General features: G+C 63.6%; 1 protein-coding gene across 5 annotated transcripts in view; it reads left to right on the top strand.

Annotated features, from left to right (window-relative positions):
• Positions 1 to 15331, top strand: part of CADM3 (cell adhesion molecule 3) — a 49363-nt gene that overhangs the window by 30300 nt on the left and 3732 nt on the right. For 2 of the 5 annotated variants that reach the window (XM_090050774.1, XM_090050773.1), the window contains 8 exons: positions 5239 to 5379; positions 5731 to 5883; positions 6325 to 6462; positions 7001 to 7171; positions 7925 to 8015; positions 8319 to 8488; positions 12196 to 12318; positions 14419 to 14544. In XM_090050774.1, coding sequence (XP_089906900.1) covers positions 5239 to 5379; positions 5731 to 5883; positions 6325 to 6462; positions 7001 to 7171; positions 7925 to 8015; positions 8319 to 8488; positions 12196 to 12318; positions 14419 to 14544 — 1113 coding nt within the window. The remainder of the gene's footprint in view (positions 1 to 5238; positions 5380 to 5730; positions 5884 to 6324; positions 6463 to 7000; positions 7172 to 7924; positions 8016 to 8318; positions 8489 to 12195; positions 12319 to 14418; positions 14545 to 15331) is intronic. The other 3 variants (XM_090050775.1, XM_090050777.1, XM_090050778.1) reach the window with 3 other exon arrangements.

Below are 15331 nucleotides of genomic sequence, written 5' to 3'. Positions count from 1 at the left end.
GTTAGGAGCGGCTGGTGCACTGCACCCCACTGCTGGGCCTTCCCTGGCTTCCCCGGGCCTCAATGCCTTGCCTTGCTTGGTGGAGGGAGCTGCTCCCTGATGTTCCCCTGCCATCCGCTGCCCTTTCCCCACCACTGGAGAGTGTAAGGGTCCTGGCTAAGCGAGGTGGGTGCAATCAAGCCTTTGGAAAGTTGCGTTAATCACAGTGCAGGGGATGGGCTGCAGTCCGGCCCTGAGGGGGTCACTTGGTCAAACTGTATGGGGGCAATGTACTGGCTAAGGAACCTGACCAGATGGGTGCCTGTGAGTGGGGGACCTGAGGCCAGGGTCCTTCCTGGCAGCAAGTGTGAGAAAGGGGCTGGGGCTGGCTCAGAGCACTGCAGAGCCCAGCCGGGGTCGTGCTGCACCTTTCTGTGGGCTTACAACATGTTCACACCCCACAGCAGCCCCTCTGGGTGAGCACGGACAGCCAAGACCCCAGCCGGCAGAGAAGGCCAGTGGGGTAGGGGATGGCTGGAGCTGGGCACATGCATGGGGAGAGCACGTGATGGGAGAAGGAGAGGAGACGGGCAGGACCGAGCCTCAGAGCCAGAGCCTCTCTCTGTGGGGCCAGGGGAGCTCTCAGACCAGCCCCCAATCCCACCCCCCGCCCACAGACTAGTCCCCAAGTTTCACCCCATGCAGACCAGCCCCCGCCCCCCCGCTCCGCAGGTCTGGGACCCACCCCCATTCCCTGCTGCCTTTTGAAGTCTTTGGCCACTTTCTCCCTGGTGCCAGCTCCTCCAGGGCTCCCCGATGCAGCTGTGACAGCAGGTGGATGCCCGGGGGCGTTCGTGTTGGCACTGGCAGTGGTGGCAGTGGCTGACAGCTGGCTGCAGCAGAGTGGGGTGGGCAGAAGCCCCTGCCGCCCCGTAGCAACCCAGGTGTGCCGGGTGGGCTGGCCGGGGTGTCCAGATGCAGGCGTAGGCAAAGCAGGCTGCAGGAGTCAGCCCTGGGCCCTGTGTACTGTCCTGTTCACCTGCCCCCGCTTTGTGTAGACCCGTCAGGTATGCAGGCCCGTTCCCCATGCTCTCCGCCAGCTGGGGCTCCTAGCCTAGCCTTCCCAGGGCTCAGCCTTGGAGCTGGTGGGGACTCGAGGAACCTGCTGTGCAGGCAGTGGCTAGGATCTGCCCTGAATGCATCCTCTGTCTACCGGCCCTGGGTATCCCTGGTCCCTGCCCTACCTACGTGCTAGAGCCGCTGGGCACCCTGTGCAGGGTGAGCAGGGGCCTCCTCCATGGGCAGTCCTGCCACCCCTGCCCTTGCCCTAAGCCCCCGGGCGGCTTCCGAGCTATTTGCCCCACACGAGCACCAGCAGTGCCTGCTCCAGCCACCTGCAGGTGCAGCCTCAGGGGCTGAGCTTGGAGCTGCTCTAGCCTTTCCCCTTTCCCTCCCATCCCCTCCCCACAGCATGTGGGACAGAGGCTGCAGCTGCTGTCTGCTGAGCTCAAGTCCCTGCAGCCCCCACAGGCAAAGCACTGCTTGCAGGGGGGGTCCTGTCACAAGCTTCCCGTGGACATGTAGTGCCAGCTGCATGCCCCTACGCAGCCTGTTTACAGGGGAGGCTGGGGAGGCATGTGCATTTGCATTCATGTGCATGTGTGTATCACATGTTTGTCCAGGAGCTCTTGGCCAGGGGTGGCAGGGGCATTTGCAGTGTGTGCACTGAGTATGTAGGAGTGCGTGCAAGGGACATGGTGTACCTGGGTGTGTGTAGTGTGAAGAGGACTGCCACTTGTGAGGCAGGTTCTGTGGTGGGCAGGTTATGACCAGGCGCCTTTCCCAAGAAACCTCTTCACTTGCATCGGGCCAGTTTCATAGGATCCCAGAGCAGTGGGTCTGGGAGGGGGCTCCAGGGCTCAGTCCCCTGCCTGGGGCAGGATCATCCCTGTCCAAACTAGCCCAGACAACTCCATTGTTCAACCTCTTAGCAAAACTACACAGTCAATCCCGACACAACACCGGGCATCATACCTGACCCTGCCACAGGCAAAGCAGGGGACCACAGCAGTTAATGTCCTGCTTTTATCAAATGTCAGGATACAGTCAAGGGATCAGGTAGAGGCCACGAGTCCACTACGGAGGAAGGCAAAAACCCCCACAGTCTGCACCAGTCTGACCATGGGGTAAAATTCCTTCTTGACCCCGAATGCAGCATTGGTCCTGACCCTGAGTAGAGGGGCAAGACCCTTTAGCCAGAAGCCCCCAAGTTTAAGTCCCAGCAGGAGCCCTGGCACAGCCAGTCCCCATCCCCAGCATCAGCTGCCGACAACACCCAGCGCCTCTGAGGAAGGCTTTAAAAAATTCCCCCGGTGCATGTAGTAGAAGAGGGAGTGGGGGGGGGCAGTTCCCTCCCAGCCCCATGCAACAACCAGCAACCCCCTTGAGCTGATTTCGAGGTGTCCAGCACGTGGCAGCGGTCTCTGCAAGCTATGGTGACTTCCTTTCCCCATCCTGGAGAACGACGGGAACGCTGGTGCGGAGCCACCTGGGGAGTTGCCCAATGCCGTGCACTAAGGGGGAGCCCGCAGCCTCGTGACAGGCTCTGCCATGGGGCAAACCTAGCCCTGGCCTACTGGACAAGACCCAGCCCAAGCCCTTCCTCCACCACCAGTCCCTCACTCCCCAGTGCCTGGCTCTTGCCTCTTGATGGGTCATTTGGGCTGCAGAGCTAGGGCAGGTGCTGGGGGACAGAGGGCAAAGGGCTGGGGCAAGTTGGGGTCAGTAGTGGGCTCTAAGGGGTGCAGTGCTGGGGGCTGCGACTACCTGGCTGCTTTGTCCCGCTCTGCTTTCTCCACCTCTGTGGCTCCCTGCTGCGGGCAGTGATGGGCCTTCACTACAGACACAGCCCTGAGCCCCTGCACTGTGCCCAGATCCTGCTGTGTGCTGGGGCAGCAGGCCCTGGGGCTGCATGGTGGCACTGCCCCTGCTGTGCTTAGCCCCACACCCACCCCTCCCTCACACTGCCTCAGCCAGACCATCCTCCCCAGAGACCACTTACATGGTCTGCCATCACCTCCCCGGAGAGCCGTGGCTGTGGTGGTGCATGTGAAGCTGGCTGGCCATGGCAATGGGGCTGGTGAGCCCTGGCGGAGGCAGCTGCCTCAGGGGTGAAGCTGTGCACAGCTATGACCGTGGCAGGAGCCACGGCTGTGGCTGCTATGGGCTTTGGGGTGTAGGCAGTGGCCCTTGAGCAGGGGTGGCTGTGACGGGGGGAGGACTTGCATGGGAGTGGCAGCTGTGGCAGTGGAAGAGGCTGTGTGAGTGCCACCAGCTGTGGCCATGGTAGTGGTGTGTGAGGGTGGCGGCAGTGGGAGATTGTCAGCAGCTGCAGTCAGCGGGAGGCACAGGCAGTGGCTGGGGGTGAGGCTGACTGTGGCCGTGGCACTGAGGCTTGGAGGGAGGGCTCGGGATGCAGTGGGGCTCTGCAGAGTGGCATCTCCATGGAGGGGCTTGGGGCTCTGCTGGGGCTGGGGTGGCCACCCTGGCTACCTGGTGCTGTTGTGCTGCCTGGCCCCTCCCCAGGCCCTCAGACCTGTGTAGGAAGGAGCAGCATGTTCCCGTGTCCTGTGCCCAAACCTGCAGAATCCCTACTGCATCCTGTCCTCTGGCACTGCCCTGTCCTTAGGGCCTCACTCACCTGCCCCCCTTGGGAGCTGGACCCAGCCAGCGTCCAGCAGATCCAGCTTGTCTCAGCCCCTCTGAGGCTAGGTGGTGGGCACAGGCTCCCCTCCGCCTGGCCTGCATGCCTTGGCTCAGGCCCTGGCCCCTCCCGCTGCTCTTCCAGAGGTTGCCCTGAGCACCACCAGGCTGGGGGCAATACCTGTTCCCAGGCCAGGTGAATGGGCTCCCTTGGGCCATGTCCACAGGCCTGGGCTGGCCATGAGCCAGCTCAGGGGCTGCAACCTGCCTTGTTTTGGGAAGGGGGCTCAGTCAGGCTCCCTCACCATGTGCCCCAGGACAGGGAGGGGGAGCAGCACTGCACAGCTGTGGGTGCCCTCTCTGGCTTCTGCTGGCCAGGGTGGGCAGGGCAGGTTGCAGGGCACGGGAGGTGGCACTCGGCAGGGGCCAGCACATCACCAGCACTGCAAATGCTTGTGGTGTTTGCTGCCCCCGGGGCTGTGTGAATGGCAGCCATGGACACATGGCTGGGAGGTTGGGAGACTCAGCCGTGACAGTGCCTGGGCCTGGGTGCTCCCCAGGGCCTGCATCTCTGCCAAACCAGCACTGCCTACACCTCCCTGAGCCTATGGGATGCAAGGGGGCAGCAGCGGGCAGCTCTGGCCTGTTATCTAGCTGTGGTTCTGACCTAGAGCCTGATATGCTGCCGCTCCTAGGCACACATGCTGTCCACACACATGCCCACCACCCTGCCTGCATGCACACCTGTGGCCTGCATCCAGTGGGACTAGTACAGACACGTGGCCTGGCCTGCATGTGTGCGAATGTGCACAGTTGCGCACACAGATGCACCCATGCCTTTACACATGTGCCTCTCACAGGGCTCTCCCTCCTGGAGAGGTAATGGAGACCTGCCCCCATGCAGCACCTGTAGCTGCTGCACTCCTTGCTGCAGGGTTTCGGTGCAGTCTCTTCCCGGTGGGGGATGTTGACCACGCTGAGCTTCCCAGCCAGCCCAGCCTCACTCTCCTCCATGCAGGGTGCCCTGGCTGTGCTGGCCTGTCCCGTGCTACGAGCCTGCCAGTGCTGACGGTGCATGGTGCACGCCGTGGCCGAGGGGCACATTCCCACCAGGTCACATTCCAGCCCGTTGGCTACAAGCGGGTGGGAGCAACACAGGCCGGGCAGAATGGGCTCTTTGTGCAACGGGTGGGAGCAGGCCTGCCTGCAGCCAGCCAGGGGCTCTGCACTGTGGGGGGACGTGGGCCAGCCGTTGGCTGGCAAGTGGGCAGAGGTAGGACAGGAACGCAGGCCTGCGACTTTGGGAGATGTGGCTGCTGGAGTGCACTTCCCAAGGCCCTGCTGCAGTGCAGGTCATACGGACATGCTTCCTGCCTCTGTCTTCAGCCCCATGTGGGCCTGGTCAGGGCAGGGCTGGCGGTGCTGGAGTGCCAGGGGCTGGGGAAGTGTTGGAGTGGGGCTGGCCACAAGGAGGTGTGGGGCTGCCAGTGGGTTGGGGGGCTGTGGAGCCGGGGAGGCCACCTGTGCTGACCCCCCTCCTGCCCCTCTGTGTGGCAGGGAGCCAGCCCACGACGTCAGACGAGACGGTGGTGGCAGGCGGCACCGTGATGCTCAAGTGCCTGGTGGAGGACCCGGACAACTCCTCGCTGCAGTGGTCCAACCCAGCCCAGCAGACCCTGTACTTCGGGGAGAAGCGAGGTACCAGCTCTGGGGCTCCAGCTGCAACCCCCTTGGGAGAAGGCCTCGGGGGTGGGATGGGGGGGTGCTGAGGGGGCAAGCTCAAGAGTGTGGGGTGGGGGGATGGCACTCAGGGAGAGGGCACAGATGCAGGGCAGGGAGCAGGCGGAGGGTGCAGGACTGGTACCCCAGTAGGGAGCAAGTCCCGGGGGATGGGGTGGAGGGCTGTGCTGGAAGGGGGGAGGTCGAGGGAGTAGAGTCAAGGAGTGGGGAGTATTGCTGCTGGTTGGGTGGGACCCAGGGCTCCTGCAGCCTCATGTGCCCTCCCACCCTGCTCAGCTGCTCTCACTGGTCCCTGGCTCTCTCCCACAGCCCTGCGGGACAACCGGATCCAGCTGAAGCGGTCCACACCCAACGAGCTGACCATCAGCATCAGCAACGTGGTGCTGTCAGATGAGGGCGAGTACACCTGCTCCATCTTCACCATGCCTGTGCGGACTGCCAAGGCCCTTGTCACCGTGCTAGGTGAGCTGGCGCTGCTGCCCTAGCATGACCGCAGTCCAGCAGCATCACGCGCTGCCCCAGCCCCAGCCCCAGCCTTCCAGTGCCCGGGGTCAGCATGGACTCTGCCATGGGAGTGGAGGGGTGTGCACTGTTACGCAGGAAAGCTGGGAGCTTGACAGCTGGCCCAGAGCTCCCCACGCTCCTCCCAGCCCAGCAGGAGCAGGGCCTGCCACTCCTAGCCTGTGCCACGCTGGGAGTCCTTGTCACTGGGCAGAGCCCTGTAGCCAGGCTGTGCACATCCCTGCCCCACTGGGCACCTTGGTCTTTTCACGTCCACCCCCCTGGGTCCATGGGTCCCTGCATGGGCCAGTGCCTTGTTCCTGTGCGTCAGCATCAATCCCATCAATCTGTCCCACTGGCAGAGGGATGAGGCTGCTCAGTCTGTTGTGCTCTTCCTGCTAGGAATCCCCCAGAAACCCCAGATCTCTGGCTACGAGATGCCCATCCGGGAGGAGGAGATGGCACGGTTGACGTGCAGGTCCTCGGGCAGCAAGCCAGCGGCCAAGCTCCGATGGAAGAAGGGAACCAAGGACCTGAAGGGTAGGTGCTGGCCCCAGTTTGCAGGGTGCAGAGCACCATGTCTTGCCTGGGGAGAGCACGGGGACCAGCCACCCTGGGGGAGACCCCGGCTTCCCTCCCTGGCCTGCCCTGTGCTCTGCACTGCAACCAGAGCCTCCGGGATCCTCGCTGGCAGCTCCTGGTGAGTGTCACCATAGGGAAGATGCTTCCCTAGGACAGAGCCTGCAGCCTGACAGCCAAGACAGCATGGCCAGCAGCACGGCAGGGCTCTGGGGAGGGCAGAGCAGGGAGGCACCATGTGAGCCCTGGGGAGACTGGCAGGGCACAGAGCTGCAGCATGATCTCTGCAAGGTGGGCACAGGCAGCCTAGGCTGTGAGTGAGGGAGGGAAGGAGTGAGCAGGGAGCTGGCACAGGATCCCAGCACCCATGCCCTGAATGCACCCTATGCACAGAGCCCGCTGCAGGGAACAGGGCACAGCTGGGGCAGGCTGTCCCTTCGCAGCGTCCCAGCCCTGCCTGCGGGGAGACAGGAGCTAACTACAGCCTCTGCTCCCCCAGACGAGGGCACTGATGTGATGGAGGACGCCAATGGGAAGACGTTCACGGTGAGCAGCCGCGTGGAGTTCCACGTCACCAAGGAGGACAACGACGTGGAGGTGACCTGCACGGTGGATCACGAGTCGCTGCAGAACACGGAGAGATCCGTCACCCAGAAACTCCAGGTCTACTGTACGTGCGGGGGGCGGCCTGAGATACAGCCAGGGCCATGCTGGGCGTGGGTACTGGAGGGGGCTGAAGGGGCTGCCAGCAGACCCCCCCGACCCCTGCCAGCCCCCACCCAAAAAAAGTACACGTGGAGCCACATGCAACCTGGGGCTAGCAGCTTCCCTGATGTGTGCATGCAGGCACACACTGTCCTGGATTCCCTGCACCCCCAAACCAGCCTGCCCACCTGAGGCTACCTAGTTCGCCCCCCCGCAACAAGCCATCGCCCCAGTATGAGTGCAGCGTGCTGCAGTGCACTCCCCCATGCACACACCTACAGTGCACACTGCAAAGGCTGGCAGGGGCCAGTTGGGGTGTGGTGGGGGCAGGTCCCCCGTGCCACTGTGCAGGTGCAGGCAGAGGAAGGCGTCATGCTGCAGCTGGGGTTGTGGGGGACGGGTATGGCATGGCAGGGCAGGAGGGGGCAGCCGTGTCATGGAGGCTGGGACACATCACGTGTGCATGCTGAAGGGAGGGAGGTCCCTGCTGTATACCAGCAGGGACTGGGGGGTGCAAGCAGCAGGTGGGGGGGCAGGTAGCTGATTTATGGGGGTGCTTGGGGGCTGAGGGGCATGGGGGGCAGCAGGGAAGGGCAGGGGCTCTGGTGGGGGAATGGGTCTGGCAGTGGAGGGGTGCGGGTGGCTGACAGAGGGCAGGGGGTGATGCTGAGCCTACCCAGGCCTGAGGTTCATCCCCATCTCTCTCCTCTGTTTCCAGATAAGCCAACAGCCAAGATCGAGCCGAACCCCCAGTACCCCCGGGAGGGCGAGAAGCTGCGCCTGCAGTGCGAGGGGCAGGGCAACCCTGTGTAAGGACGTCGGCCTTGCCTGCTCCCCCGGAAACTCCCGTCCCCCATCCCTCCCCGCCAGGACTGCCCCTGCGCCCTGTGGAAGAGCGGCCAGGCCGTCTCCGGCACCAGGGCAGGGCAGCACGGGCAGCTGGAGAGTCCCATGCCCCAGCCCACAAGCGGCCCTCTCGGAGCGGAGCCGCTGCCCATGGGCCCAGCTGGCCTGAGGCTCGGCCCTCTAACAGGCGGTCTCGGCTGCCCCTCCGCGCTCCCCTGGATGGCAGCTCCCCCTCTGCCCCGGCCTGACGAGCCCTGTCCCCCCAGGCCGCAGGAGTTCCTGTGGGAGAAGGAGGGCAGTGACACCCCGCTGCAGATGAACTCGGAGAGCGTCCTCGTGTTTCCGTTCCTCAACAAGAGCGACAGCGGCACCTACGTCTGCACGGCCACCAGCTCCATGGGCAGCGTCATAGCTAAGTACAACCTGGATGTGAATGGTAAGCCCTGGGCCCCGCCAGCGCAGCCAGAGCCTGCTGCCAGCTGCCCCTAGGCGGGCACCGCTGCCCGGCACCATGCCAGTTACGTGGGGCCTCGCAGCAACCTGCCACATGTAGGGAGCCAGCCCCAGGTACGCGCCCCTGCCCGGAGCAGCCGCCCCCCACCATGCCTGTGCATGAGGAGCCACCACGTGGTGTGTGACCCACCTCCTGGAGAAGTGGCTCCGTGTGGATTGTGTGACCCCCCTCCCTCCACGTGTGCCAGCAGGCAGAGTGGCTTGGGGCTGCTCTAGGCATCCAGGCCTTGCAGGGAGCAGGATCCTCCCCAGGGGCAGCACAGCACCAAGGTCTTGCCCAGGCTGGTTTTCCAAGGTCCCTACATGTGGCTCTGCCTCCCTGCCAGGGGTTTCTTCCCCAGCAGGAGCACTGATATACTCCCTTCCGTGCTGTCCGGGTGCCGGGGGCACGTGCAGGCTGACCCCACACCACCCCTCCCTGGGAAAGGCATCCACCAGCCCAGCTGGGCAGGTCTGTTCAGGGAGGGTCAGATGGTCGGTGGAGCTCAGCTCCCACAGGAAGCAGAGCACAACAGCGCACCCTTCCCCACAGAGATGCCCAAGCACTTGGAGAAGGCATCCCCAGCTCTTCCTAGCTCCTGAGGATTTCAGCTCCCTTCACTTGGCCCCTCGCTTCTGGGGCCTGACTGCAAAGAGGGGCCGAGGCCTGCGCCCGCTGTAGCCCAGTGCTGCCCCATCCTGGACTCTTCCTGTAGCTGTCAGAGCTGCTGCGGTTCTCCAGTGCCGTACATGCCGCCTTTGCCAAGCTGCTCTGCCGCTGCTCCTGCCTGCATTTAATTAGTTAATGTGTTTTGCCCAGGGAGCAGGGCTATGTATTATTCAGGGCTATTATTATGAGCTCTCTAATCTCTTGCTGCGGTGGGATTATTTCTCAGCCCATGCCGATGTTTGCAGCTGCTCCCAGTCTCGGGATTTTTTGTGGATCTGGGGGCTGCACTGCCCCTCACAGGTCAACAGGGACACGTCCGCGTGAGCGCTTCAATCCTGGCAGCTCGGCCTGCGGGGCTCTTCAGGAACCTGGCCCCAGTTCTAGGTGCTGACCAAACGCTTCTGGAAATCGGCCTTTTCTAAAAGCTTCCCGTCCATCCACGCTTCCATCCGTCCATCTGTCCAGCCATCTGTCCAGCCATGCCAGCATGCCCCCACCGCATTGCTGCGGGAGGGGGTTGGTTTGGTTCGGTTCGTCTTCTTAAGCGTGTCAGTCGGTTTTCAGCCGTGTCCGGTGTCCATGCCAGCAGTCTGGGGGAGCAGGCAAGTCCGGGCTCCCTGTGGCAGGGAGCTGGGCCCAAGGGGCCTCGTGCCTCCAGGGCCATCTCCCGGCTGCCGCCCTGGCTGTAATTCTAGATGTAAAAATGAAGCCACGTCTGTCTCTATCCCTGTGTTGTCTGCCCCCCCCACCCCATGCTGCTTCTGGCTCCAAGTGCAGATTGGCGGCTTTCTCCTTGCTGCCCCGTCCTGCGCATGAAGCAGGGCTAGAGCTACCACACTAACCGCCTGGACACCCCCAAGCCTGTCGGGAACTTGGCAGGGTGCTTTCCTGCCATGCTTGGAAGCTGACCTCCCCTGACGGTCCTGTGCTGTGCTGCAGTGGGGCTGGGGTGCCCCTGTCTGATGTGCAGTGTACTTGTCGTGCCTCCCGGCATCCCGGGCAGCCAGCTCCCTCCTACCCTCATCTGCCCCACTCACCTCACTATATAGAGGTCTCTATATAGTGCCCACGGCTGTGCAGTCTCTGTCACCCCTTAGCCCTCTGCTTCCCTGGGTTTGCTGTGATGCTCCCGACCACACACAGCGTGCGTGCCTCCCCTCTTCTCCCAAGAAGCCTGGCTGGAGTCTGGCTGCTGCTGCTAGCAGGCAGCTTGTCTCCTTCCCCTCAGTCTCTCCTGGCACTTGCAGTGCAAGTGTCCTGCCACAGGCCATGGCGCATTCACCCCAGGATTGCACAGCTGAGCCCTCCCGCTCCTGGCAGCTCCACATACTCCTCCCCCACTGCCACTGTTCACTCTTCCAGCATCCATCCCACACCAGCCTGCCCGGTGCTCCCCAGCCCTGCTGGGCACAAGCCCCTGCCTCCCTCCTGCAGGCCCAGCACTGCCCCATAGGTCAGCTCAGGCCAGTCCATGCTGCACTCACCCCAGGATGGCTCCTTTGGACAGTGTCTGGGGCTGAGTGGGGGCTGACTGCCCACATCATCTCCCAGTATTGCTCAGGGTGCACCCTGCTCCCAGCTCAGATCAACGCTTGCCCTGGTTTGAGCCCAGCAGTGCTGGATCAAGGCTTGTCCTGGGCTCAGCCCTGGGGCTCCCTCATCAGCATGGGCATGCTGTGCCTCACTGCCAGCAGGCTGGGGCTGGGAGAGCTCTTGTGCCTGCTGTAAGCTCTGCCCAGCACCCAAAGCAGCCAGAGAAGCAGGCACCAGCACCCAGCCAACTTGGAGGGGTCTCAGCCAGCCCTCACTCCCCTCCATGGGCTCCTCTTCTCATCCAGAAAGGCTCTTGCTCCCCTGCTCTCCATGCCCTACCGTGCAACCTTCACCAGCCTTGCCTGGAAATGCTCCCTCTGTCTGTGGACAGCTCTGGCCCAGGTGCGGCGCAGCCCCAGGAGCTCTGGAGAGCGCTGCTGGGCACACGAGGGGGAGCAGTAGTGAAGTCCAGCCAGAGGCAGGGCCACGGCCAGTAGGCAGGGAGCCCTGGCTGGAGAGGAGTACAGGGGACGAGTGCTCCTGGCGACAGTGCAGAGGCCCCGACAGCTGCCCCTGGCACAGCACAGCATCAAGAAGGGCCAGCAACGGTGGCCTTATTTCCCTTTCAACCCCCTCCCGTTGCCCCCGCAGACACTCAGATGCTCCCTCACCCGGACCTTTGCAGTGGCTCCCCAGGGCGTGCCTGAGCGCGCAGCCTAGACTGCTCTGGGCACAGGGCAGGGACAGAGAGGAGGGGCAGGGCAAAACAGAGCCTAGGAGGTGCAATCTGTGGCCGCCCAAGGCAGGATGAGAGCAGCTGCAACCCATGCCGTGTGGGCTCCCCAGGCACTGCTGCCTCAAGGTTCGTGGCCCCAGTCCAGAGCCCCTTAGCTGTCGTGGCTGCAGCTGCCCAGTGGCGAGGGGCTGTGCATGCCCCCCCCCCCCCCAGGATCCCAGTGCAGCAGGGGATAGGCCGGCACGGGCCGGGAGGGGATGCAGGCAGGCTATGCAGGGCTGGGTGGGGAGCATCGAGGCAGGGGCAGGCGAGGGCATGGGTGGGCTGCTTGCAGCGCTCCAGCTGCTGCCAGGAAGCAGTTGATCATTTGGCTCTGGCAGAAGAAGAGGCATCTCTGTAGGAGCTCGTGTGGCCCATGGAGAAGCAGTGAGGAGGAGGCCTCCGGCCCACCCCGAGAAGCCATGGGGCAGTGAGATGGGAGCAGCGGGGCTGGGAGAAAGCCTGCCCCGAATGACCATGGGCTCCTCTGCACCACAGTGGATCTGTAGCCAGGGCGCGTGGGGCTGGCTGCTGCCCCAACGCTGTGCCAAGCCCGGGGCCAGGGAGCAGGGGTGCCACAGGCCAGGACTGGGAGCATGGGCTCAGGGGCGTCGCACCCCCTGCCAGCGCCCAGGTTTGACTGGTCTCCCTCTTTTTCTGTCGTCCTCCCCAGATCTGTCCCAGCTCCCCACCCCACACGTTCACTCCACTCCAGCCCCTCCGCCAGGCCCTTCCCAGCCCATCACTCATGTTTCCATGACCACCGCTTCATCCTTCTCTCCAGCCGCTGTCCAAGGTACTGTAAGCTCCTTTTCTTTTCTTTACGGACCCTGGGAGCTCGGCGCAGGTGGCAGGAGGATGGCTGGCTGGTCCCCAGGCTGGGCCCTGAGTCCCGCAGCAAGCTCGAGGGCATCTTCCTAGCCTCGGCTTCCTCGTTCCCGTGTCCGGTCCCTGCAGCCCTGTCTCCCGCCCAGAGCCCGCCTGGCTGAGCTGTGCAGGATCACTGTAGATGAAGAGACTGCATCGCCTCCAGTGGCCCGTGCCATCTCCTGGTGCTCCAGGAACAGACCATTGGTCCCGCCAGCCCAGGCCCTCCTTTGCCCAGCCAGCACTGACCCCTAATGCCAGCGACCACGGCTGAGGTCACAGACCCCAGCAGTGGCTTCCCCTGCAGCCCCGTGCCGCGAGGGGACGCTCTTCCCGGCTCCAGCTGGGAACCACCTTTCTCACCCCCGCATCCTGAGCCGTGGTGCCCAGCAAGCACCATGGCAGGGGCTCCTGCTGCCCGTATCTGTCTGAGCAGCATACTGACATGACTAAACTCTGCCATAACGCTGCTTTGTGCTGACCGTCCGCTGCAAAGTGCTTGTGTCTGTGTAGCGTTGCTTTTTCGTTCAAGTGCCCCTTCTTCTTGTGTGAAGGGGCAGGGTACCTTGGAGTCCACCTGGCTCCCTTCCCCCTTCCTTGTTTATCACCCTCTGCCATCCCTTCTGTCACTCTTCTCCTTTCCACACTCTCCGTCTGAGCTCCCGCTCCCTCTCCGAGCACTTCACTTCTGCAATCATTCCCATGGCTGAGCCAGCCGACCGTGCGCAGGACTAAAGCAGGGGCAGTACAGCCTGCTCCCAAGCACAGCTGGGAGACACTGGTTTCCTTGGCCTGGATGCAAGACACTTCTCTTCTGGGCAGCCGCAAGGCCCCACGCCCTCCAGCCCAGACGCCTTTTCCCCGGTGAATGTGAGGCAACGCTTTCCCGGCATGGACACGATGCACCACTTTCCCATGGTGTGGACACGAGCCATTGTCCCGCAGTACAGCAGAGGACTCTGGTCTCCAGCATAGACGTGAGGCCCCGTCCCCACAGCATGGGTGCTGCAGTGCACAGAGGGAGGCTGGGGTGATGGTAGCCTTGGTCCAGGCTGAGACGTGGTGGCCAGGGCCAGGAGGTGCTGTCTTGTGCCTGGGGCAAGAGGTGTGATGTGCTTTGGGGGTTTGACATGCCTCGAAGCATGCCCCTAGGCCAGGAAGGATGTCCCCAGCATGGACCAGCCTGTGGGGTCGGAGTGACTGGACAAGCACAGATGTGTGGAGCTGCCTGCCCAGCTCTGCTGATGCCCCAGGACAGCCGGACGCTGTCACTGAGGCTCTGCAAGGTGAGGGAGGGGCTGGGATGGCAGAGGAGACTCCCGAGCAGCCCCGGGCGTGGTGGAACGGGGGTCGCCAGCATGGATTGGGAGGAGGGGGCTGGGGCTGGAGTGCAGGGGCTGCAGGGCATGGGCCCTGGTGGCTGAGCCATGCACAGTGGCAAGGAGCTCCTGGCCAGCACGGCTCATTTCTCACCTTCATGAGCGCTGCATGCTCGTCCCACCACCGCGGCAGCCCTGGCCCTGGTGGAGGTATCGCTGCTGCGCCAGGGCTCATCCCTGCGATCCCCTTCCCAACTGGTACCTGACCGTGCTCCTCTTAGAGCCTCCCTGGACTCTCTGTGGCTTCCTCCTCTGCCCCCCCTGCCCCCGGCTCCCTCCTCTGTCTCCGGCCTCCCTGCCCAGAGGCCGGTGCCCTCTCGGCAGCTCCTCTCACTGCCCACGTGGCACCTGCCCCAGCTGCCTCTTCTCTCCCTCTGCCTCTGCTTCTGTCCCTCCATTTCCAGCCTGGGCGCTGCCCCGGTCTGAAGGCCTCTGTGCAGGGAGCTGCGCTGACCTGGTGTAGGCACCGGAGGGGCAGCGAGCAGGATGGGCACTGCCAGGCTAAGCCCCTGCTCCAGCCCGGAGCACTTTTCTGCCAAGATGCAGAAGGCCTGTAAACACTTTTCTCTCTCACGCTCTCTCCCTCCCTCTGTCTCTCTCCTGCCCTCTCTCTCTGTCTTTCTCTCCTCCCCTCCCCAACCCGTGGCCAGATGCCAGCCCGGTGCCTTCCAGCCCCGGCACGTACCATGCCGTGATTGGCGGAGTGGTCGCAGTCATTGTCTTTCTGCTGCTCATCCTGCTCATCTTCCTGGGACACTACCTAATCAGGCACAAAGGTAAGGCCTGAGCAGCTCCTGCCCACCTGCTGCTCAGCTCCTGGGCTCCTGCCCCCAGATGGGGAGAGACCCCATCCAGGCAGGCCAGGGCAAAGGGCAGCAGACAGGATAAAAGCGCTGCCCCAAGGATCAGCAGCCCAACTCCATGCCAGGCTGCATGGGGTCCCGTGGGCAAGTGCCCCCAGGCCCTGCAGCAGCCAGCGCAGTGGGCAGAGATCCCTCCCTGTCTGTCACTGTCTCACACATCTCTTCCCCCTCTGGCCAGTGTCCTCCAGCCTCTGTTCTGTTATTCACTACCATGTTCACCCCCTAACCACGCAGCTCTCCCCCCACCCAGCACTCTCCCATGCCCTCGTCTTCCTCTCTCCGACCAAGTGCCAAGAGGTCTCCTCGGGCCTATATCTTCTGCCAACACACTCCCTCCATTGCCCACCCGTTGTCACTGCCTGCCCTCAGCCTGTCCCCTGCCCAGCAGACATGTAGCACATGTGAGGCATCAGGAGAGTGCCCAGGCTGGCTCCACAGGTGACGTGTAAGTCAGTAGCCCAGGTTCCTTCGGGACCATGGGTGACCACTCACCTGGGGCAAGGGTGCCAGGGTTAGCACCACTCGGACGGAAGAGCCAGGAGATGCAGGCAGGGGACAAAGGTCCTGTGCCAGCCCAGCTGGTCCCTGGTTTGGCTTGAGCTGCTGCTGCAGCGCTCCCAGACCCAGGCAGGCAGGCAGCGAGCCGAGCTGGGCCGAGGCCGTGGGTCCATGGGGGCAGTTTGCCTAACTGCAGAAGGGC

This window comes from Crocodylus siamensis, chromosome 6 (assembly GCF_052110815.1).
Source record: "Crocodylus siamensis isolate JL-2025a chromosome 6, ASM5211081v1, whole genome shotgun sequence".
Taxonomy (NCBI): domain Eukaryota; kingdom Metazoa; phylum Chordata; order Crocodylia; family Crocodylidae; genus Crocodylus; species Crocodylus siamensis.
The sequence above is the reverse complement of the archived record's forward strand: the minus strand, read 5'-3'. Positions and strand labels throughout refer to the sequence as shown.